This window comes from Fusarium venenatum (genome assembly GCF_020744135.1).
Source record: "Fusarium venenatum strain MPI-CAGE-CH-0201 chromosome Unknown EDB82scaffold_2, whole genome shotgun sequence".
Taxonomy (NCBI): domain Eukaryota; kingdom Fungi; phylum Ascomycota; class Sordariomycetes; order Hypocreales; family Nectriaceae; genus Fusarium; species Fusarium venenatum.
Genome location: NW_027072130.1, coordinates 1677137 through 1700969, shown reverse-complemented (window position 1 = coordinate 1700969; position 23833 = coordinate 1677137). Strand labels below are relative to the sequence as shown.

The window sequence follows — 23833 nt, the reverse complement described above, 5'->3', positions numbered from 1 at the left end:
CTCATACTCTACCCTATCGGGTTATATCAACACATCCTCCTACAGGCGGTGTCCAACATTTAGCACACACCATCAGACAAGCCACCGCCTGATGGTCTATCCTGCCCCTGTCTATCACGTCTGGTTCGGTATCGGCCGTGTTAGTGGACTGAGTGGCCCCTCTCTCCTTTTCCCAATTTGCAAGGATTACAAGCAACGACTGGCTCTGATCCAGCCAGCCACATGCAATCTGATATCGGGATTTCTCGTGTCTGAAGAGGCTCTGAGGTTCCAACAACACTTTTCAGCCTCCTAGGCTTTCATGAGGCCTGATCCTTGCTTGACGCACAGGCGCGCGTCGATTCGGTAGATGACACCCGGTCGTAACGGGCGTATAAGCTTGCATTAGTCTAGTCAAGTGTGAAGTGCACGATACACAAATTGGACAGGGCAGTGATTTGTTGTTCGTCGTAGCAGAATCTACTTCATTGACTAAGCCATGCAATTGGATAAACGAAATCGTAGTATTACGGCCTATGTAGATGTTTATGCATTCTGTATACATTAGGGATATCATATAGAATGGCAGTTTGCGAGTTCCAAGTCCTCCCTCGTTATACTATCACAGACTTCACATCTCTTCGACCTTGGTACGTGCTCGAGTAGATTCAGCCTCTTCGTACATCCATTCCTTGCTTATCTCAAAACATGCCGCAATTGGATGTATGTAATCGTTACGTGCGCTAGCTGTTATCCACTGATATCTCTAGGAACAGAAAAAACCAAACGCTTAAAATCAGGGTCCTGCAGCTATAGTGGACCTCAAACACGGCAGCTTGTTGCTCACCGAAGAGCCTCCGGTGGCCATGTGGGCTCAACGGAGACGTTTGGTCGATAGGACCGACTTAGTCTTTTTCCTGGGTGCCCAAAAACGGATTCCCGAGACCTATATGACTCTTCGACTATCCCAGCCGCGCCTGAGCAAATTTGTTAGCTGCCTTGGAGACACAATTTGTTGGCGACCAGGGCTGAAAACTTGTCAAATAGCCAAGACTTGAAGTGGGTTTCCTATTTCTGTTCCTAATACGATTTCAACGTCAAACTCAATACGTAACCTGAAAGCGACCAATAATTGAAACGATAACGGACACCCCCTTGCCTCCAAAAGCAATTGCTCTTATACGAGCGTGTTGCTGTCAAATATGAAAATGTCGCCGTGAACTCCAATTCGTCGTCGCCTCCATCTCAATCAAATTTCATGAGTGTTTATCGCTCGTTATGGACCCGCTCGTCATGACGCTGCTGCCGGGGCATCTGCTCCCTTGGTCTGTGCCGCAAGCTCCGATCCAGGTCGCAACCACGTTCTCATATGTCCTATTTTCAGAATTTCACATGTCAGCGCATGTCAGGAACAAGCGATCGTTGATCACCGATAGTGTAGCCGGTCCGGCAGATCGATAAGAATAGTTTGTTGATGGTTACTCACCGGACTTGCAGCTCGTGATGATAGCATCTTCTGTGAAGTCCAGCCAACACACTGGGTGCGTGTCGATTGATTTGTTCTGTTTTATCTCACAGTTAGCTTGCAGGATCTCCAAACCAAATCCCCATCACATGTCGTCTAGTCCTATCAATACTTACGAGAACGGGGGGAAGCATTGGAATTCTAGCTCGTGGCTCAACAGGGTGTGCGATGGCCATCTCTTCATCTTCGGTATCAAGGTTGGAATTAGATCGTAGGCGCGAGTTAGATGTGGTGGCCGTCTCAGCCCTCTGCAACGCCGTATAGCGTGACGAAATCGACCCGCGGTGTCTCACAGATTGCTACATGAGGTATATTGTCAGCTTACAGCTTCTCTTGAGGCATCATACTTGTCGGAAGGCGGCAGTGCAATAACACGCTTCCCTTCAGGATTAATGAGGATAGTGGCACATACCGCTTTGGGTCGGTGAAGCATGCCAACACTAAAGTCCCACAAACACAGGCGTCCATCTTCTCCTACGCTACCAAATCGGTAGTTTCGTTCGTCACATCTCCAAGGGTCAAATGCAACAGCTGACACCCAAGACTGGTGTCCCTGGCATCTGGCTACTAGCGCTGATTCTGATAGTGACCAGATAGATATCAAGTCATCTTGACCACCAGTCAGCACGTATTGACCATCTGGAGACCAGCAAACGCATGTGAGCCCGCCATAATAGGAGTAGAAAACGTCAAGGAGCCTGTGAACCAGTCAGATAAGCTTTCCAAGCCGTGTGTATAAGATATCAGGATTCATACTCCTCCTTCAGATAATCAATGATCCTTAGCGTACCATCCTCTGAGACCACCGCCAGATGTCGGTTATCTGGTGAGAATGAGAAAGCATTGATTCGATGGTTGGATAATTTCCAAGCGGCAACTGGGTTGACCTTTTGGTTTTTAGAGTGGACGGACTTGTTGATACGGATGGTATTGTGATGAGTTCCAATGTTGTTGGCGTCCAGCGACTCGCCACTGGCCCCGTTTGCCATTCCGTTCACTGCCTCCTCTTCTGGATTGAACTGAGCATCTTCTTTCTCCTTGTCGTAAACCACGAGCGACCCATCCATGTGAGCAGCCAAGAATAGGTTTTCGGAACCAGGGATCCATCGGATTGCTGCCACTGGCGTTCCGTTGATAGCCCCCTATCATTGGTGTCAGCAGTTTATACGGTATATCTCGGAATCTTGAGTGCTTTCTCACGTTCTTGTTCAGTCGAGTATAGCGTTGTGAGATTGGCTCCCACCAGATAACTTCGCCAGTAGAGAAGCCCATGATGACATCCAGGTGCGAAACGCTCTTGGTGTGGATATTTACGTCATGGCATAAACAATGCGCTTTTGTGAAAAGAATTTTGGTAAGATAGTCTTGCTGCTCAGGATATCAGTGTGTGTGTGAGACTAACTGGATTCGCAGTTGGACGCACTTTTGAAGAGGATGACATATCAAGCCATTGGAAGGCACGGTTAATATTGGCAAATGCAAAAATACCATCGTTTGGTCGCTCTGTAAGCTTCTTGGAGAGGCTCTCGTTGACGATAACGCGTGAAATAAAAGAGGAATTGCTCTTGGTCATGTTGTTCTTGGGCTTCCTCTTCTTATTCACATCCTTGGTCGGTGCCTGAGTAAGTAAAGCGTTGCCTTCGCCAAAAGCAGGTGCCGATCCTATGGTTATGGAGGCTGAGGCAGCGGCAGCATCACTAGTTGAGCCAGTTCGACCATCCTCGCTGGCCACACCTCCCTCGGCAGAGTAACGGCCCTCATTAGGGTGTTCCTGAATACTCGACGGAGCACCACTCAAAGCAAGGGTAGTGGACGAGAGGCCTTTGTATAAGAAGTTCGGGGCCGGTCGACTTTCGAGAGCGATGAGGGAAACTGAGGTACCAGCGCTGGCAGGCTGGGGAAGGGTCGATAAAGGGTTCGGGTTCGGGACGGTAGCTTCGGAAGGATGGGGAGGAGGTGTCGCAAGATGTAAGTCTTCTTTCAGTGTGTATGTTCCTGTCGTTCTCTGTCAATTTCTGTCCAGATGACCCGGCGCCAGGCAGAAATGTTACCTTCTCCGACTAAAAACTGCCACTCGGGGCCGGTTGGGTTTGACAACGTATTGTTTGTCTCTATCATAGGTACAGGGTGTATTCCACCGGCGCCATATGGCCCCATGGTGGGATACCGCGGCGGAGGAGGTAGAACACTGGAATCTCATGGCGTCAGTTTGTGTCAGACGCAAAGCTGTCGCAAGAGCATGCGTGCGCAGTCGGGATATTGTACGTACAACATGATGGGAGTATATGCACTGTTTGTATGTCAAATGGGATCTATTGTCGATTCAGTTCGGGCTGAGCCGGTTCTGGTCGAATGAAGATATCGCGATATTTAGTTGTTCGGTGAAGAGGTCGGATACCCAGAGGCAGAGGTGGATGAACGGTTGAGAGGCACAGCAGATCCGAGTCGAAATTGGAAGGTGCTGTACGTCACAGAGGTGGGACGAGAGGCCCCTGGGGTAGATACTTCTAGTGAGATACCGGACTGGTGGTGAATTGACTTGTTAGGCTTGACCTTGTAGTATGAGGCTGGTAGGAAACAGCCGAGAAGTATTTGAGCAGCGGATGTTGGACCTGGATCGGACTATGCGCGCAGGAAGGCGCAGACGATAGTGTGGGGTAAGAACTGGGGAAAGCGCTATCAACGGGCAGGGTTCCAGAAGTCAGCGTGGAGGTGACATAAATGTTGACGCGATACGACCTGGACTCTTTCCTATCCGCCGTCGATCTTTCGGAATGCCCTTCGTTGACTGCTTCAATGGCCCGGGTTTTCGGGCTAAGAAATGGCGTATCGCTTGGTGCAGCGAACCGATACCCTCAGCATCTTGAGCATTATATATTATACTGCCGAGGAGGGGAATTCCATGGTACATTTGCATTGGTCACTGGTCTACGTACGACGGATACTCCGAGTATCTGGGCAGTGGTTGGAAACTATCATGGTTTATAAACCTTCAATTACATCCAACAAACATGTTCCTGGCCTCTCAATGGAGTGATGTGTAATTCAAGTGGATTCAATGTGGTGTTGAGGCTTCAACAGGGACGGGAACCTATCCAGATCACTTAACGAAGCAATATACTCACTCTGTAGTGTGAATGACTCCTAACCTGAAGTTGGTGTTAGGCTAAATATATAATCAAGTCATACAATGATTCGAATAAGCGCCCAATTTCAAATTACAGATCCATCCATAGATATTACAAGAAAGATGAGTGTGGAGCGTTTTATTCCCTGTATTCAGGCTCGTGCGGTGAGTTGATGAAGCGACAGGTTGGTTCCACACATGACAACACACCAAACTCTCAGAAGGCGGGCAGGGACGCATCTTTAATTGATCGTCCCCAAAACCGCCCAATCCTTGCTCGTCGCAACACTTCTTTTCTGCTTTCAACCACAACCATCCTAGCACTGTACCTGTCCTGAGTTAGCTGCATCTACTTGTGTTCTTGACGCCTGCACTATTTGCCTTGTCTTGTCTTGTCTTGCATTGCATTACATTACACTGCTGTGCTGTGTTGTTTCTATTTTCAACTGAAACATGGCCTGATAGATCTGCACCTGATAGTCAATCCTCTTCCACCATCTTGCCTCTATCAAGTTCTTCTTCTCTTTAATATCTTTAAACAATTGCCATTGTTCCTCAACACTTTTCCCTCTGCCACTACCCCAACGCCGCTGTCACTGCCACTGTCACTACGATTCATTCCCCACGATCGACGACCGAACCCACGATATCAGCAGACCACAGTCCCCTCTTGGGTATGGAACCTTAATGACGACATACTCGGACCAAAAACTCCAATAATATCTCCATCATGTCCACTGGTACGAACGCCCTATAATCATCATCATATATTTCCGACCCTTGCCAAATCATAACTCGACAACAATAATAATAAGACACCCAAACCAATGACTAACCTCCCTTGTGCAGTTAGGATCTGTGTCTGCGGCGACGAGAGCACTGGTAAATCCAGCCTCATCGCCTCTCTCGTCAAAGATCAGTTTGTCAACAACAAGATCCAGCCCGTCCTTCCTCAAATCACCATCCCACCAAGCATCGGTACGCCTGAAAATGTCTCGACCACCATCGTCGATACCTCAGCCCGCCCACAAGACCGGACGACGTTGCGAAAAGAGATTCGAAAGTGCAATGTCATCCTTCTTGTTTACGCCGACCACTACAGCTATGAAAGGGTAGCACTGTTTTGGATGCCGTATTTCCGATCGTTAGGTGTCAACGTCCCCGTTGTGTTATGCGCCAACAAATCCGATCTGGTCGGCCAGGGTACCACGCCCCAGGTAGTTGAAGAGGAACTGTTACCTGTTATGGCCGAGTTTCGCGAGGTAGACTCCTGCATTCGTACCAGCGCCCGCGACCATCGAAACGTGAACGAAGTATTCTTCCTTTGCCAAAAGGCCGTCACCCACCCAATCGCTCCTCTATTCGATTACAAGGAGGGTCATCTCAAACCCTTGTGTATCAACGCTTTAAAGCGCATCTTCTACCTTTGCGACAAAGACCAGGACGGCCATCTCAACGAGCAGGAAATGCGAGACTTCCAAGCCCGATGTTTCGATAAACCCCTAACGACTGACGATCTGGATAACATCAAGCTCAGCATCTCAAAGTCGTTGCCCGCTTCTGATATGGAGAAAGGAATTGACCTGCCAGGATTTCTGCAACTGAACAAGCTTTATGCTGAGAAGGGACGCCATGAGACTATTTGGATCATTCTTCGAAAGTTTCACTATACCGACAGTCTGAGCCTTGAAGACAAGTTTATTCGGCCAAAGTTTGAGGTCCCAGAATACTCGTCTGCTGAGCTGAGTCCTGCTGGTTATAGGTTCTTTGTAGACCTGTTTCTGACCTTTGACAAGGATAACGATGGCGGCTTGAATGATGAGGAACTGGAGGCTCTATTTGCCCCGGCTCCGGGACCGCCTAGTTCTTGGACTGATTCGTCGTTCCCATCCTCAACTGTGAGAAACGAGGCTGGCCACGTTACTCTGCAGGGCTGGCTTGCTCAGTGGAGCATGACAACTTTCATTGAACCCAAGACTACAATCGAATATCTTGCCTATCTTGGATTTGAGCCTTCAAATCCAAAGGACCCCATTACCGCTGCACTCAAGATCACAAAGCCTCGCAAGAGGAGAAGTCGTCTTGGCCGAGTCGAGCGAAATGTAGTGCTCTGCTACGTTGTTGGTGCATCAGGTGCAGGAAAATCTGCTCTCCTGGACTCGTTCCTCAACCGACCCTTTTATGGTCTGTACCATCCGACTATCAAACCCCGCCGCGCAGTAAACAGTGTTGAGTTGCCTGGGGGGAAGCAAGTCTATCTTATCTTGGAGGAGCTTGGTGAACTCGAACCTGCAATCCTCGAGAACCGTGCCAAAATAGACGCCTGCGATCTCATTTGCTACGCATACGACTCATCGGACCCTGACTCGTTCTCTCATATTGTTGACTTGCGAAAGAAGTACCCGTACCTTGATGAGCTTCCCTCTATCTACACCGCACTCAAGGCCGACAAGGATAAAACCAACCAACGTTGCGAACTTCAGCCAGATCAGTACACCTCTTCTCTTAACATGAGCCTCCCACTGCATGTCAGTGTCACTTGGGGCAGTATCAGTGAGCTTTTTGTAGCCTACGCAGATGCTGCTACAAACCCTAGCACTGCGTTTCCTAAGAGCAGTGAAGAAGGGCCCGATAGAACGAGCCTGTATATCGCACTTGGGGCCACAGCTTGTGCGGGTGTTGCTGCATTGACAATCTGGCGGCGCGCAACTAACGCTTTTTAACTGCAACAGCAAGCTTGGATACAGTCGGATGCATGGGTCATGGCTTTGTTGAAGTCACTTATAAATTGCATGAGAAGGAGTTCTATTTCCCATTTACAAAGAAAATGATACCCAGTTCCAATGATAAGCTTGGTCACAAATAAATATAATAACATCATCTTTTCTTCTTTTGATAAGCTCTTAGTACAATGCGACCCCTCTTATATATAACATGACAAGCTCCCTAACGCCAAATCCATAATGCCGTTTCCTATACCGGTACAAGAGACTAGACCTTGTAGAAGCAAAAGCCGACATAGAAGCTAGCAGCTTCCATTTCTTCATCAGATACGAGCAAGGGACCACCGCCACGCTCACGTACGCCCATACGCTCGCTCAGAGGGCCTAACTCTCGGTCATCCTTCTCAGCCTCCCAGATCTCAGGGAACGTGCGATGGAACTGAAGTTCAAGATTGAATTCCTCGGCAAGAGCACGGAAAGCCTCCCATGGTACGACATACTCGGGTACCTCTTCCACAGCCTCGTCCAGGAAGAAGTTGTATTTCCAACCGTATGCGGGTCGGAACACACCATCATCTGGTGTCTTGTCAGGGAAGCGCACTCGATAGATAGAGTTGCCCCATTCAGCCGTTGGCTCCTCCTCGCCCTCTTCCAGTTCGCCATCCTCAGGCTCTGTCTGTTGCGGGGTTGTTGAGCCGTCGCCGTTCTTCTCTGCTTCTTCCTTGGCTGCGCGCTTAGCAGCAGCCTCCTCATTGAATTTGCGGACTCGCTCGCCCAGAACATCAGAGTTTGGGATGCAGCCAATGAATCGCCCTCCTTTCTTAAGTGCTCCGGCAACGTTGCGGAGCATGTTGCGCGCGTTCTTTTCGGATTCGAAAGCGTAGTGCATGGAAAACATCATGCTGACAACGTCGAAGCCTCGGCGGTTCATGGGTGAAGGGTCAAAGCCGACTTGCTGGATGATGTCAAGATTCTCAATGGTGTCGCCAAAACAATCCTTGACGTGGAAACGAGCATCAAACAGGCGGGGTGCCGGTCGTCGGTGACCGCCTCGTCCTCCTCGTCCTCCACGACTGCCCAAAGTTCTGTAGCGATCGCGAGCTTGTTCGATACTCACGTCAGCCGGGTCCAGACCAACGTAGAGTTGAATCGGTTGAGGAGCCTGCTGCCATTTATTAAGGTCACCGCCCTTTCCACATCCCATATCGAGTACAAGCAGATCTTTACCGCTAGAACGTCCAGCCTCGCGCGAACCAGGGGTATGATCTTCGTCAGGTGAATATCGTTGAATGATGCAACTCTTGATCCAATTGTTGAAAACGCGCAATCCCTTGATCTTGCTGTCCCTCGTTCTCCAGTCGCGACCGCGCTCCGGTACATTGTTGTAGTGTTGTCGCACAAGATCGCTGTTGTTACGAATTCTCTCTTGTTCAGCTTCGGCAGCGTCGTCCGCCGCAGCCTCTCGTTCTCTTTCGAGCTGGCGCTGTCGGATAGCTTCTCGCTCGGCTTCTGAGATACGCGCGCGCGCACCGGGACGCTTCAACTTCCGGGGCTGTTCGGAAGGAGAGAGGGCGCGTCGCTTTGCTGGTTGAAGCGACTTGGCATTGTATGGCTGGGGGAGATCGTCTTGCGGTTCGTCATTGGCACGGCGTTTACGGCCGCTGCGCTCATAATCTTCGGCGCGATCCGAATCTCTGACCATTTTGGAGGTTTGTTCCGACGAGAATTCTATCACCGTCGAGCTCTCGGTATTGCAATTTCGAATGTAAAGTTGAAGTTTGAGGATTGGAGGGTGAGATGATGAAGTCCTCAAGAACTTATCTAATCTCAAGTTTATCCTGCAGGCGCTTGGGCCATACATCTACCCTGCAGTGAGTCGGCTTGGCGATTTGTTCACAAAGATGGGTGAGTTTCAATGCTTTGCGGTCTTGACAAATATTTAATAGTAACTTCACTAGTTTTCTCATATTCAACATATCACTCTTTTATTTAAGTGATGTCAACTGTGTGTTCTCAATTGGCAAGGTGTGCTAATATATGGCACATTGAATCACCAACGGGAACCCTGAACGTTAAAGGGAGGTTGCATCAAACCATTGAGTTACAAATTGACATCATAATATTGTGTAACTTGACTAGGTAGTTCTAACAAGGCCATGGAACTGTCAAACCCAGTTGGTATGAATATTTCATAATATTCAGCGAGTGGTTTGCCTACAGCTTCTACACCCGGTACGTACCAGTCAAGCTACTAACATCAATCAGTGCGTGTCCCGCTGGAGCCTTGCAACAACCGCCCGGGCCACTCACTCCACAGTCGCCTTGCCATCCAATTGCCTGCCATCGCCCATGCCATACACCACCAAGCTCTACCGACCTATCTCTGAGCTTCTCTCGTCATCCATCTCCAAACACAACAACATCACCAACAATCAACAGTAAATACCGTCACACCCAACGAGCCACAAAGCTTCCCCCGATATCGCATTCTGCGCATTAAACTAGGCACATACTCGACGACCACCTAGCACCGTCATCATGGGTTCCGACCCCCAGTACGCCAAATGGCCATTGCTGCCTCTTTCGCAGCATGTCTTTACCCTCACAAACGGCTACGCCACTAAGAATGCGCAACAAGCCGCTGTCAAGGCTCTCCAAGATGCCATCGCCCAGGACAAGATGGCTCCCCTTTACCGATATCTCGCTCACCCTCTCGATGGCGTCCTCAACACGGTCGGCGAGGGCGGCGCTTCTGCTCCTGGCCGACCTCTTAGCAGGAAGTCGAGCCTTGTTGGAATGATCGCCACCAAGTCTGCTGCTGCCAATATCAGTCTCCCTTGGGATGAGGGTCTTTACAACCAGCTGACAGAGGACAATGACCGTGAGCTACAAGAGATCCAGAAAGAGGAGGATGACGCTGTGGAGCAAGCTGGAGATACTGAGGTCATGGCCGCCCAAGGCAAGCGAGCAGAGTTCTGGGCTCGAGTGGGAGATAAGGCATGTCTATTTTCGCCCAGATCTTTACGATCTGGTAGCAATTCGAGCTCTCCGTGCTAATACCCCTACAGGATAAGGCTATCGCCGCCTACGAGAGCCTCTTCGAAAAGACGGGTATCCTCGGTACCAAGATCGACCTCGTCCTTGCTATAATACGTATGGGCTTGTTTTATGGCGACAAGCCTCTCGTAAAGAAGCATGTTGAGCGCGCCAGGGGACTTGTCGATACAGGCGGTGACTGGGACCGCCGCAACCGCCTCAAGGCCTACGAGGGCCTGCACCTGCTCACCGTTCGATCCTACAACCTCGCTGCGCCGCTGCTCCTCGACTCCCTTTCCACCTTCACCAGTTACGAACTCTGCACTTACTCCAACCTCGTTGTGTATTCCGTTCTCGCTGGTTCAGTTTCCCTCAAGCGAGTCGATTTCAAGTCAAAGGTTGTTGACGCACCAGAGATCAAGGCAATTCTTGGTGATGGTGAAGACAAGCTGCTAGCTCTTAGCGGCGCTCTCAGTGCCGGCCCAGGTGCTGATGACACTACCGGCGCGAAGGCACCTAAGACGGCCACCGCTGCTGTGAACCTGACCACACTGGGCTCAAGCGCTGATCAGCCCGAAGCTGAGATGGCCATTGACTTCAGCCCCTTGGCCTTGCTCGTCAGCAGCTTGTACAAGGGCGACTACAAGGCCTTCTTCACTTCTCTGGCCAACGTTGAGGAGGCGTTCCTGAACCAGGATCGCTACCTTCACGAGCACAAGAACTGGTTCATCCGGGAGATGCGACTTCGCGCTTACCAGCAGCTCCTGCAAAGTTACCGTGTTGTCGGCCTTGAGAGCATGGCCAACGACTTTGGTGTCACTGTTGACTTCCTCGACCGGTATGTTATTTATCCCACTATCACATACACAAACACAAGCTAATTCTACTTATCTAGTGACCTCGCCCGCTTCATTGCTGCTGGTCGTATCCCTTGCACCATCGACCGCGTGACAGGCAAGGGTGTCATCGAGACCAACCGACCTGATGACAAGAACAAGCAATACCAAGACGTCGTGCGACAGGGCGATCAGCTCATTACAAAGCTACAAAAGTACGGCCAGGCTGTGCGGCTGAGGGGTAGCGAGAGAGCATAGATGTGCGAGACGGATGAGGAAGCTGGTATTTGGTAATGTCATGCCAAGAAAGACAACGCAGTGGGGGAGGAAATGGGTTAGAAGAAGACAAATCCCATGCCTTTACCTATTTGCTTGACTGTATGATATAAATTAGGCAGGCCATTGCGGTAATAGACTTGGCTGGGTCCCGGTGAGGCACCAAAAAGTGGTCTGATGTTTACCCCCATCCACACCGAGGTGACAACTGTGGAGTTAGTTGCATGTGCGTTGGATGATGTTATAGAAACGAGAATCGGATTACCCCAGCTATTGCTCTTTTGTACCTGCGCATGCAGACAAGGGTGACAGACATCGAAAGATCAGCAACATGACAGCATGGTGTGTCTATACCCCAGAATTGAGTTCTTGATACGCTCACACTTTCCGAAAAGGTCCCGGTTTTACATATCATAAAAATGCTAGATTGGTGAACTTCTGTCTATCCAATACTGACTAGTACGCTAAACAATGCAATGCAATTTCTCGTCGAACGACGCCTGATTTTCTTCTCTCTCATCCGCACACCGTGGGTCATGTCACAGCGCAGTGCCGAATCTTCGGCTCCGCACTGCTGAAACCACTCTGGGGACCCCGCCAAAGGATCGGGCCCGCGATAGATGCAGTGGGGCCTTTTTCCTATATCACAACTCTTTCTAATCGGTGTTGTTGCTTCATCGGTACTTGTCGAGGAACTCCTTGTGGAACTTGACGATGCTGCCAACCCACTCGGTACCGGGAGCGAGGAATGTTGTTCGGAAGTGGAGGGTGTTCTCCTTCTGACCGAAACCGGAACCGGGAACGACGCAGATACCGGTGGCCTCGAGGAGGCGCATACAGTAGAACTCATCAGGGGTTCGGCCCTCTGCCTTGGCAGCCTCGGTGGCCTTCTCAGGAAGGTTAATGGTAGGGAAGAGGTACATGGAGCCTTGGGGCTCGGCGCACTCGACTCCCTCCATCTGGGAGAAAGCCTTGTGCAGGGCGGTGGCGCGCTCTTGAAGACCAGAGAAAATACCGTCGTACTCCTTCTTGTAAAGCTCGTATGAAGGCTGACCCTGCTTGGGAGGGTTGACCATTAACTCGACGATGCACTGGCCGATAACGGGGGCACAGAGCATGATGGAGATGAACTTGTAGATGTGGGCCTCGACATCGGCGTCGAAGTTGACAAGCTCGAAGTAACCACCACGGTGGCCACACTCGCCAACCATACCCTTGGAGACACTGTGAAGAGAGGCGAGCTCGAGACCGTCAAACTTGCCAGGGTTCTCCTTCTGGAGCTTGCAGAGGACCTGCTTGAAGCTGTGGAACTTGCCGACAAAGACGTTTGTCTGGTAAACCTCATCAGCCATAACGACTAGGTTCTCCTGGTTGGCAAACTCGAGGACGGCGCGAATGTCCTCCTCAGGGAGGGAAGCGCCAGTGGGGTTACCAGGGTTGATGATAACGATACAGCGAACATCAACGCCGTCGGCCTTGGCCTTCTCGTAAGAAGCGCGAATAGTATCGACATCAGTACCCCAGTTCCTTGACTCGTCGAGCAGGTAGGGAACAGCGGTGGCGTCAAGGAGAGACAGGGTGGCGGTGTAAAGAGGGTACTGAGGAATAGGGATAAGGATACCGGTCTTAGGAGAGGCGCAGATAACGTTAAGGAGAGTGTTAACACCGGAAGAGGCACCAGCGGACAGGTAAATGTGATTGGGGTCAGCAGGGAAGCCATCGCGACCTGGGTGTTGTCAGTAAGTGGTCATATACATCCAAGGACGGCATAACTAACGCTCAATAAACTGTGCGATGCTATCGCGGATAGCAGGAACACCAGTGCTGGCGCTGTAGGCACCAACGGATCCAATCTTGCTCAGGAGGAACTTGGCGCGCTCAATGACATCGGTCTTGTAGCCAAAGTGCTTAGTAAGAGCCTCCTCGTTCTCGAGCAGGATGGGGTTCTCGAGAAGACTGGCGACCTGTCGGAAGAAGGTGATGGGCTTCTGGTCGAGCTGCTGAGGGTTGCCAATGTTGGCAGAAATAACCTCGCTAAAAGGAAGGTCGCCGGTATCGCCCTTCGCGATCTTGGCCCGGTACTCCTCGGACTTGACAGCAAGTTCGCCACGGACGGCATACTTGGCGGCGACAACGCGCTGGTTGATATTCTCGGTAGTCAATCTCATTTTGGCAAAATATGTCGAAAAAGATGAGGTCTGTAGGTGTAGGTTGTATTTGTAGTTGTTGTAGTGGGGGTGACGAGCAGTAGAACTTTTTGGCGGGGTACAAGTCGAGGTGAGTAAGGGTCGTGGGGTAGATGCGGTAGTAATAGATTTACTCCAAGTACGGGGACCAACTATATATGTTTAAAAAAAGCCAAATGTTAGCAAGAACTGGCCGTACTGTACTACTGTACAGTTTGTAACAGTATCCAAATTAAGTAAAAATGTCAATGCTTTGAGGCCTGAGCTGAAGCCTGTGTCAAGGGGAAAGAGGGATGAGACAAGGATGGTGAACCCGGTGTGTGTAAGAGAATGAGAAAGAGAGAGGCATACACTGGAGAAGGCTAATACGCCAAGACAACACTTGTGTATAAATATAAGTGTAAGTGTCAGAAGGGTATCGTGAACTGAAGAAGACGAAATAAAAAAGACGAGGGCAGAGCCGGATACAAATATTAGAGCAAAAGAGATAGAGTAAGAGAAAAAACTAATGGGACATGCCCATATAGGCAAGGCAGATAGAAAGCACCCATCCATTGACTAAACTCATGCGGGCACATGGTACAATGTCCATGTACCAAGGCAAAAAGAAGAGGAAATCAAAGGCTAGAGAAGGCCGAAACCCTTCGTTACCCACTCAGACAAGCACATCGACATCGCAAACACGTCCACGTCTGGGGGGCGGATGGAGACCCGGGGTGGATGCATGGGTCATGGTCATAGTCATAGCTTCAGTAGTGTATCCCCAGTGCTCTTGTACTGACAAAAGCCTCAAGATGTAGGTACGTAGTATAAGTAGGTAGGTCAGAAAGTAACGGGGGTTCCCCAAAATCAGCGCATGATGCCCTGTAAATTGCCTGACTTTCAACGGGCAGGAATAGGGGGGCGCAGAAAAATGTCCATGACGAAAAGACTGGACAAATTATATTTGCCTCAGCTCAGTTCAGCCCAGTCAACTGACGGATGACGCTTTGGAGGGGGGAACGTGGAGAGGGATAGAGAGTGCGTGGGTAGTCTATGCAGCCAGGGTGTGTTGGTTTGGTGCCTCCAAGCATGGAAAATGGGGGGCAGATTTGGGGATTCCAAGGGCCGGAGCCGGGACCCCGGAAGACACAGACTCGGAGTCTCAGACTCAGACTCAGCAGCAGATATTGATTCCGCATGATAGCGGAAAGCTGATAGATCATATGACTGCAGCCACATTAAATTCATGACATTGAATGGTATCGTCTTCGGTCACTTTGTCCGAAAGAAACCCTTCGGAGCATCCCGAGAACATGACCGATACTGGAAGCCTCCGAGACCATCCCGGAGTTTAGCTCGGGCCTACAACACCGATCTTCGGGTCTTGCTCGAGTATAAAATATAAGAAGGCAGCTGAGAATGACTTTCGAAAAAGAAAAAGGAACAAGGGGTACAGCGCTTGCAGTTACATAAGAAAGAGGAAGGATTTGAAAGAGATCCAATAGAACGTCTCGCCTTGCGTCAGATTTGTTAATTGGTATCAGATAAACTTTCTCTCTTTGCCTCTCTTGAAGAGCATCTTGCTCTGCGGGGAACATGTTTCAACGGGACCGGACCGGCCCTGCAGATGTACATATTGGAAATAAAGCATTTGGTTGGTTGAGGGAATTAAAAATGTACACAGAAAAGTCTTCCATCATCCACAATGGAAGCTCTCTTGTGACAAAACGTACCTGAGATAGCGGGGCTCTGTCCACTGATAGCAGACTCATTTGTCTCAGCACTGAGAGTCACTCGCAACGAGTTTAGAAGCGGCTGGCATCGCAGCGTTTGTCCGAGACGGACTGATACCACGGGAGTTCGACGTGACAACATAGTCGATCTTCTTGCCTTGTCTTATCTTGTTTCACGGCTGGAGCTGTGGAGGCGTGGGGATCTGAGAGGCTGAACACAGAGATGAGTTAGTCGCTGAAACCGGCAGTTGAAAGAGTATAAGTGAGCACTGCCAGAAAGTGACTCCGAAGAATGAATATCCACAAAATTTGAAGAAAGGGAAATCTCAAAGCCTACCTCGAGGCGAGAGTTATCTTGTTGTATGACCAGACAAACCAAGAGACAACTCAGAGTGGAAAGTTGACAGTTGATATCGGATCGTCAAAGCCTCGTCTCGCTTACTCCCACAGCGGCCAAGTCAGGCAATTGATGACTGAGGAGAACTCGAAGATTTGCGCAAATGACGCCCGGCACAACAAGCGATGTCGTACAGCGACGAAGAGCCTAAGAAACACAGTTGTGCTGAGCGCGGAGTCAAGGTAAATTATTGTCCAGCCTAATGAGGGGGGAAGTGTTGTTTGTTGGGGTTTAGGAGCTGAGATTAGGTATGTCAGCCGCGGCGGGTAAATCAACATGTAACTACTGATGGTGTCGTACAATCTACAAATAACTCCTGGAAAATGTAAAGGGTGATTATAATATTTTAGCTCTTTATACCGCTTTATAAAAGAAGAGAAAACGCCCGACCGATATCGTACCTGGTAACACGCTGTACAAGGGTTCAACAATAAAGTGCACCGGTCTCGGATCTATACACGTTTAGGTATCCTTGCTCAAATTGTGTTGGATCTCTGCATCATGTACCGATAACTACTACTAACATGCAGATAAGGTAGTAAATATGCAGCTTCCAATTGGTCGATCCAAGCGTCAATCAATCCCTCTCGGTGAGAATTCCAGCTCACTCACTCACCGAGATCTGGACATGGGTCACCCTATAGCGGCGTCATGTTTTCCCGGATTCCGACCAACGTCGTTGGATCCGTAAATTTCATATGTACGTTCACAGCGTCTGAGGTATAGGAAGATTAAGCCATCAGATCATCGTCAATCATCATGGCAAAGAAGGGTACGCATGGTTTTCAGATGCTTCAGTGGCGCATTTATTCACCAGAAAAACCTCTTACTGACTTAATTCTTCTATAGCCAAGGCTCGTTTGGTGCATGCACGCCTCGTTTCCATGGCCATGACTGGCTTCTTCTACACCTTCAAGCGTCCTAGAACCGCACCTATGATGAGCATGTTGAAATATGATCCCATCGGTACGACCATACGAATCCATAACACTCTGAACAACTAGCTAATGCACTTAATTGTAGTGCGCAAGAAGGTCTTGTTCCTCGAGACCAAAAAGAGGAAATGAACGTCGCCCACCCAATTTCGTTCGACGATACCTTATCGATACAAGAATTTCGACTCCTCCATCTCTTGCTTGAGCTAGAAACAGCTCACTCGACGGCCGCATCACTTACGCGCCATGTAACAATACACAAAAGAGCATTACTGGAGTTTGGGCCCTGGGATCCTCGCTCTACAGATGCGACTCAACATGTACAACATAGATTACAACTATATCCTCACGACATGGCTACACTGATATGCCATTGAATTTAACGATCAGAACCCAGCACTTCTGTGCATTCTGTATTTGAGCTATGTCTACCGGTTAATTACAGACCATGGAGAAAATCACATCCCATCACCGTCCACAAATTGTCTCCTTCAAATCACCAAACTGAATCATCATTGGCCGCTCCATAGGCATGCCTGCCTGTTCCTCTTCTGGGGCCGGTAACCATAATATGCTTGAATTTTCGGTCGACTGAAGATTGGTAGAATCGTGCAACATTGACCCCTCATGTCCCGCCTTGTCTGTTTTTGTGTTAAGTATATGAGTCGCATTGCTTCTTGAGGTATATGTATGTTTGAAGTAGCTGCGGCTTACATGCCGCCGGCGTCTTCCTATTCAGCTTGACTTTCTGATTTGATCCTTTTCGCAGTGTCATTTCCTTCATCGGTAATTGTGAGACGTTTTTTGCTTGGCTTGGCTCCCTCCGTATCATTCAAGACAGACTCGTTAGTAAAGTCCTCTATGGTGGGCAAATCCCATTTCCCCATTCTTGGCATCAACCTTGTGCGAACTTGTTCTACCATGGCTGGGTTGGTGCCGCTCGCAGCTGAGCTCGCCTTGGCTATTACAGGCTGGTTGTATTGGTCATGATTCAAGGCAGTCCTGAGAGGACTTGCCTCTTTCATCAATGCAGCTGCTGGTCGTAGGATGGGCCGCGCAACGCTGGGCTCTCGGCGCCTTTGCTGCTCTTGTGCAATTGAAAGTGGAGGGGCTGGCAACGATTCTTCGATTGTAGGACTGGCGACGACAACCCTGCGGCGATATCTCTCTCCTTGAGTATGGACATCAAGCGTCAAAACATCACTGAGATCGTTGGGGCGTTTGCCGCCAGTGTCCTGTGTCTGGAGGCCAGGACGTGGCTCCTCGGAACGCTGCCCCTGGAAGTAACCCAATTCAGTTCCGACTTCGCTCTCCTGTGACTCGTTAGGAGTGATGGTCTGCCGTCTGGCAGCCAACTCGTCCCTGACCCAATTGTGTTCTTTGCTCAAGTAGGAAGCCGTTGATTGTAATATCTGATTAAGGTCAATCATTTTGTTGAATGTGGTGTTCAGGTTTTCCACACGAGGCATTCGTACACTCATGCTTTCCAGCTGACTCTTGAGTGCCTCCATAGCCTTGAAGTCCTTGCGTTCTCTTCGGTAAAGTTCACTACTGGTGCCAGCATCGCTTTGTAATTTGACAAGATGTTCTTGTAGGCCAGAAGTCTTTTTGCGTTCTTCAAGTAACGCCTCGCGTAGAAGTTGGGACTCGAGATCGCCTGATGAAACTGCTTCTAGTTGCCGTCGGACTTGCTCAAGGTGCGCTTCTATCGTGGAGCGGATGGCTTCCGATTTGGAGATGTCGCCCTGGGATGCAATACTTTGCTCCTGAAACCGTTTGTCGAGAGTCTCTCTGACCTCACGGATGGCCCCTTGCAAACCTTTCTCGGTCTGTTGGTCGTTTTCGAGCATAGATGATCTCATACCTTCGAGCTTCTGAGACCATCCAAAAGAAACCTGGCGCAGCGTCTCTTCAAGCTTAACAATCTTTGACTCTCGATTCTCAAGTTGTTGGATGATCTCGTTGTGCAAATTGTCCTTGAAGCTACCCCTCCAGACGGAGTTACTTTCAGAAAAGTCGACCCAGTCGTTCTTCAATTCCTCGTAAGCCCTTTGAGTTTCGACAGTCTTGGCAGATATGGCATCTAGATAATCGACGAAAACCTGTCGATTTTCTTCAAACCACCGCTGGGTTTTAGACTGGGTGCTTTGCTGTTCGGCCGTATTATTATGTAGTTTTTCGAAGTGGCCATGGACAGTTTCATGAAAACACGCAGCAGTCTTTGCTGCATTTGTCTGTGACGAGATGACATTGTATATTTCCGACGCCAAGCTAGAACAACTTAGTGGAAGAATCGGAAGATATGTGGGAATGCATACCGAGTAATGATGTTGGTCTCGAAGTTCTCCAGCATTGATTTGACGTCTCCATTTGTAATCTGTCCCTCGATGTGTGAATTCAGGTGGTCGCTTATACGATCGAGTCTGAGGTCTGTTAATAGATTTTCTGGTGGTAAGTGTAACGGCGGCTTACTTTTCGGAAAGGCATTTGGCCACTCTGTCTTGATTCTGGCACCGTTCGTTGTGCTTGTCATTATTTTCTTTCAGGGTAAAAACATCAGAATGGATGTTCTTCACCATATCTATCAGAGTTGATTCCGTTTTAAGCTGTCTTTGAAGTTCACTGGCAGCTGCCCTCTCGCGAATGACTTCTTGTTGCTGATGCTCAAGCTTCGTCCTCAGCTTCTCGATGGCGTGGTTTTCTTGGACACAATTGGTCAGTGTACTCGCTCAAAGGAATGAATTCTTACTCTTCTGAGCCTCTTGTTCTGTCTCAGCTCGATATTGCTCGACACAGCTCTTAAGCTCCTCACGTTTCTTTCGACTAGCCTCAAGAGCCAACTCGACGGCTTTGACATCTATATCACGTTTCTCTTTGTCCTTTTGCAATTCCGCGATTTCGTCGCAGCGGGCACGGGACCGATTGAAAAGATCTTGTTGTTCAGTGATGGCTTCGTTGAGCTTGGCTCGGTTCTTGCGATATTTTTCATGAATCGCTTCTTTGTCTTCATGGGATTTGGCCAGATCTGAACGCAGTGATTCGACCTCGTTCAGAAGCTTCTGACTTTCTTTTTCGACCAAAGACCCTTCTTCTTCCTGACTTTTGTGAAGATCCGTTAGTTCTTGAATTGCGGCGTCTTTCTCAGAGATGAGCTGCCTTGACATCTCCAAGGCTTCTTCTGCATTGTGAACCTCATCCTCAAGGCGGGCAATCTCTTTGGCTGCTTCGATACGTTCAGCCTCAGAAATCTGGATACATTCGTTCCAGTGTTGAGCCACATTCTGCATAGCAAGCTTCTTTCGCTCAGGATCTACTGTAGTTCGTGACCGATCCTTTCGCCTCGACGATCGTTTTCTGGAGACATTGCTTTCTCTGGATTGCGGGCGATCGTGGTGTTTCTCCGAGTCTCTATAGTGATCAGATCTTGCAGTTGGCTGCCTGGACCAGTAACCACCTGAAGTACGACTTCGTCTCGCAGTCCTTGGAGATTGCGGAGCAGGCATTTCCGGATCACCGCAAGTACTCGGAGATGAAACACTATGATGAGTTGGATTATTCTGGACAATGTGTGGAAGTGGAAATTTTAGATGCTTAAAATTACGTGCTAGATGACTGTGTTAGCATGAATAACCCCTGAGAAGTGATTGATTTCATCTTACCACTTTCGTTAGACGAGAAAGATTCGAGACGATTCTTGTCTTGTATATGCCGAGGTGTTCCTGCCGAGTCAACCACTCTAGAAGGCTGTGGAGAGCTTGAGAATGCCTTGGTTCTTGGGGGCGGCGCGTGTAGCCTAGCAGAAGGAGCTCTGTCCCTACAGGGAATCTTAGACCTCTCAGCAGACAAAGACACGGGGCCAGAGTCAATCTTCTGAGGAGTTCCCTCTCGAGGAGACTTTGGAGAGTGTCGCTCCTGTTGCTCAGGAGAGACTGAGATATCTCGATGAGACAGAGTAGGAGAGTCCTGGGGGGAAGATTGTCTCCCAACCAGTCCGATCTCGGGTAGATCCAAGGGTGGATGTCGGGGCACCCGTACGTTAGTAGGACGTGGTGGGTTGGGAGGAGGACTCTGCATGTTAGGGGCGCGTGGTGGACTAGGAGGAGGGATTTGTATGTTGAGAGGACGTGGCGGATCAGGAGGAGAAATGCGCGGAAGAGCGCCCGTCGAGTTGAAGAACTTGGAAGCATCACCTGGCTGAGACTGGTCAATTTTGGGTCGTTCAGAAAACTGCCCAGGACGAGGTGGTTTCTTTGCACCAAAGGAGAAACCCTCAGAGATGTTGGATATTGATACGTCCTCTTTTGATACGGAAAACCGTTTGACGGGAATCTGACTTGCGTACACATTGGATGTTACTTGAGAGTCGGGGATGACGGAGGGCAGTTTCTCGAAACCTCTACCATCTTCGTTGTGGCCGAATGTGACAGGAATCTGGTTTGCGTATACGTTGGATGATACTTGGGAGTCAGGGATGATGGAGGGTAGTTTCTCGAAATCTCTATTATTTCTGTTATGGCCGAATGATGCTAGGTTGGTATCTTGGCCAAGGCTCTGAGACCTTGATGCTGGTGAAGCAGACATTGTCTTATCACAGGCCAAGACGGCCTTGATCTAGACAGAGCAACAGAATGGGTTTGATCGTGAAGAAGTCCAACGTGACAGGGTATGAAGAAAAGAGAGAGTTTTCCAGTGAATCGATTCGTTGAAGAAGAAGAGTTTTGGATGAGAGGAGGATGCTGCCTGGTTTGTTGAGCCATCCTTTTCCACAACATTGCACCTTCTGCCTGGCAAGTTGAGAAAGTTTTCGCTGTGTAGCTTCCCTTTCAATCATGGTGAGGTAAAGGTGGGCGTGCAGAGGAAGCAACAGCCAGCGAGTGCTCTGTAAAACATTTTTTGAATGGAAAGAGCAGCCGGTGCATCCGAGTAACCATTGCCATTCTTCACTTCCTACCATCATCACAACATGCAGCCGTTTGAGTCACGAAGCACTTATACCAATGCCATTATTTTGTACAGTAGCCGCAATTCCAACATTTTATTCCTTATCTGTTCGGTTCAGTTCTGCCACTCTACTCTCCTATCACAGTTGCTGCGTCTGGTGGGTAATAGAAACATTGACCTTTGACCTTTGGCCTTTATGGTATAAACTTAAAGAGTCTGGTCTGAAAAGCATAAATTAACCTTATTTCGTCTCTGTTGCTTCCACTTCTTCTATACCTAAAGGCGACTCTCGCCATTTCCTGCCTACTTCGATACCCAGCACACAGTAAGCCTAGGTGATGGTGTCTTCTTTTCCTCTCACGAGAGCACTCTCTTGGGCATAGTTTGCACGCTTAGGTATAAACACGAATCGGGTAATTGACTGCTTCAAGGATTGTGTGAACCTTTAGAATGAGAAAACAGTTCCTTGTGATAATACAACCTCAATATGACTATCGAGTGATATCACATACGGCCTCACAAACCCTGTCGACAAGGACTTTTGTAGATCATGCAGGGGATTGCTCCTCGCAAAAAGAGACCGTCTCAAAGAAAGGCAACATCTCGCTGAGCTGCCCTACAACACCAAACCTGACAATCATGATCTATTCAAGTTCAAATTGTACTACATGGCTAAACAGTTCGCTTAAAGACAAGGCAGTACAGAGGCGGTTATCTCGAAATTAAGGAAATAGACGAAACGTCAACGTCGGCCACACAATGTCAGGAAAATGCAAGAGAAGCATACAAGACCTATTTCTGAACCTGGGCGCTTCACATGAGACTTAGAGATGGACGTCAGAGACGCTTAGGTCACCCTCACTATATTGGTCCCAGCCGCTGTTATCACCGACCTATGTCAGAATGAAACCCATCTCCAAACACCCACATGCACTACAACTTAATCCCTAGACTAAGACTCTGTAGGACCAATCCAGCGGCTCATCTCTGTGAAACATAAGAAAAATATTCCTTGGGCACAAGCAACGGCCCTGCATTAATCACCCTTTGGCGCGTGACGAGCAACGAGCATTGCGGTTGTTCAAGTGCTTATACGCTTATCTTATTGGTTGGACCCCTGTTTGAGGCTTTGCCGCTCAGCGCTTCGAGCTCGGCGATCACCAATCACAACCAAGCATGTACCTATATCGCGGTTCCTGTGTTGTGCTTGAGTCTCGACCCAGCAATGAGGATCCAATAACGATTCGTCTTGAACCTTCGGGAGTTGAGGGCCAAGTCGGTATCAAGGGGTAGCCTGGGCTGGGTGCAACCTATGTGGGGGATGAAAGAAAAGAGATCCATGGATGTAAATACAATGCACATCCTCTCAATATGGCTATATTCTTATGAAAATTCTGGTCCTTTTATCTTAATTATATCGTGTTGTTGCTTTCTTCCATACTATCTAAGGTTCTGTGAGCCTTCTTTTGCACATTCTCGAACAACAAATACCAGCACTCAGCTCTTATTCAATCATAATGTCTCAAACAACCGACCCTTTCCCATTGGCATCGGAAGTATACAATGATGCCCCAAGTGCAGACACTGGCACCGATGCCGGTGCTGCTGGCGACAGTTCAGGAAACTCCATTTCTATCTCACAAGGCGGCATGATCGCTATCGTTATTGTTGTCGTTGTTGTCAGTTTAGTCGGTAGTATGTATCACCAATGTATTGTCTCGCTACATATGCTAACCTCATCACAGTCTCTACAGCTGCTCTTTTCTTCATCGCAAAGAAGCGTGAATGGACAATGCGAGAGACGCTTAGAAAGTCTGCCCGCAAGGTTGTCACCGCTCTCACACCCAGAAGAACAGAGTTCCCATCTTCAGTCAAGGACGGGTCTATTCCAACTCATCGCAACCGTACACGGATTGAAGATGATGTCCCCCCAACACCAAGAATCCGACCTGAAGATCTCGAAAAGGGACTAGCACAAGCCAAGGCAAAGCGAAAGGAGAAGAAGTGGGCAAGAAAGTAGACAGCAACATAGAAGTGTCAGCCAAGAATGGCTCAGCTGGCAACTACACTGGTAGAGAAAGGTCGCAGGAAGTTGTCTGACACAATATTCGGGTGGTCGCGGCCTTGAACTGGTGTTTCCAACGGACAGGATCCGGG

General features: G+C 49.1%; 8 protein-coding genes across 8 annotated transcripts; 4 read left to right on the top strand and 4 right to left on the bottom strand.

Annotated features, from left to right (window-relative positions):
• Positions 1–1270: 1270 nt before the first annotated feature.
• EDB82DRAFT_523278 (WD40-repeat-containing domain protein) lies at positions 1271–3661 on the bottom strand (the record flags this gene model as incomplete). The annotated part of the gene is made up of 8 exons (XM_065609111.1): positions 1271–1353; positions 1466–1541; positions 1621–1752; positions 1830–2202; positions 2261–2646; positions 2705–2872; positions 2928–3499; positions 3556–3661. The coding sequence occupies 8 exons, from the start codon at positions 3659–3661 to the stop codon at positions 1271–1273; spliced, it is 1896 nt and encodes a 631-aa protein (XP_065464550.1).
• Positions 3662–5116: 1455 nt separating this feature from the next.
• EDB82DRAFT_132907 (mitochondrial Rho GTPase 1) lies at positions 5117–7488 on the top strand. The gene is made up of 2 exons (XM_025733424.2): positions 5117–5371; positions 5481–7488. Exons 1-2 carry the CDS (start codon positions 5362–5364, stop codon positions 7352–7354), a joined length of 1884 nt encoding a protein of 627 aa, XP_025584331.1. The 5' UTR covers positions 5117–5361; the 3' UTR covers positions 7355–7488.
• A 21-nt stretch (positions 7489–7509) lies between these two features.
• Positions 7510–9348, bottom strand: EDB82DRAFT_495468 (mRNA capping enzyme-domain-containing protein). Its single transcript, XM_025733423.2, has one exon. It carries the CDS (start codon positions 9213–9215, stop codon positions 7623–7625), a length of 1593 nt encoding a protein of 530 aa, XP_025584330.2. The 5' UTR covers positions 9216–9348; the 3' UTR covers positions 7510–7622.
• Positions 9349–9892: 544 nt separating this feature from the next.
• Positions 9893–11484, top strand: EDB82DRAFT_523275 (26S proteasome subunit RPN7-domain-containing protein; the record flags this gene model as incomplete). The annotated part of the gene is made up of 3 exons (XM_025733422.1): positions 9893–10339; positions 10423–11228; positions 11286–11484. 3 exons carry the CDS (start codon positions 9893–9895, stop codon positions 11482–11484), a joined length of 1452 nt encoding a protein of 483 aa, XP_025584329.1.
• A 562-nt stretch (positions 11485–12046) lies between these two features.
• EDB82DRAFT_132637 (pyridoxal phosphate-dependent transferase) lies at positions 12047–14061 on the bottom strand. The gene is made up of 3 exons (XM_025733420.2): positions 14040–14061; positions 13280–13840; positions 12047–13228 (listed from the first exon to the last, which is right to left on the bottom strand). The coding sequence occupies exons 2-3, from the start codon at positions 13668–13670 to the stop codon at positions 12177–12179; spliced, it is 1443 nt and encodes a 480-aa protein (XP_025584328.1). The 5' UTR covers positions 13671–13840; positions 14040–14061; the 3' UTR covers positions 12047–12176.
• A 2498-nt stretch (positions 14062–16559) lies between these two features.
• On the top strand, positions 16560–16867 carry EDB82DRAFT_523273 (mitochondrial 54S ribosomal protein bL33m; the record flags this gene model as incomplete). The annotated part of the gene is made up of 3 exons (XM_025733419.1): positions 16560–16572; positions 16650–16766; positions 16824–16867. 3 exons carry the CDS (start codon positions 16560–16562, stop codon positions 16865–16867), a joined length of 174 nt encoding a protein of 57 aa, XP_025584327.1.
• Positions 16868–17289: 422 nt separating this feature from the next.
• EDB82DRAFT_132594 (uncharacterized protein) lies at positions 17290–21524 on the bottom strand. Its single transcript, XM_025733418.2, has 5 exons — positions 20395–21524; positions 19485–20339; positions 19208–19436; positions 19054–19158; positions 17290–19006 (listed from the first exon to the last, which is right to left on the bottom strand). The coding sequence occupies exons 1-5, from the start codon at positions 21314–21316 to the stop codon at positions 17467–17469; spliced, it is 3651 nt and encodes a 1216-aa protein (XP_025584326.1). The 5' UTR covers positions 21317–21524; the 3' UTR covers positions 17290–17466.
• Positions 21525–23021: 1497 nt separating this feature from the next.
• Positions 23022–23825, top strand: EDB82DRAFT_132599 (uncharacterized protein). Its single transcript, XM_025733417.2, has 2 exons — positions 23022–23371; positions 23422–23825. The coding sequence occupies exons 1-2, from the start codon at positions 23194–23196 to the stop codon at positions 23694–23696; spliced, it is 453 nt and encodes a 150-aa protein (XP_025584325.1). The 5' UTR covers positions 23022–23193; the 3' UTR covers positions 23697–23825.
• Positions 23826–23833: the final 8 nt, after the last annotated feature.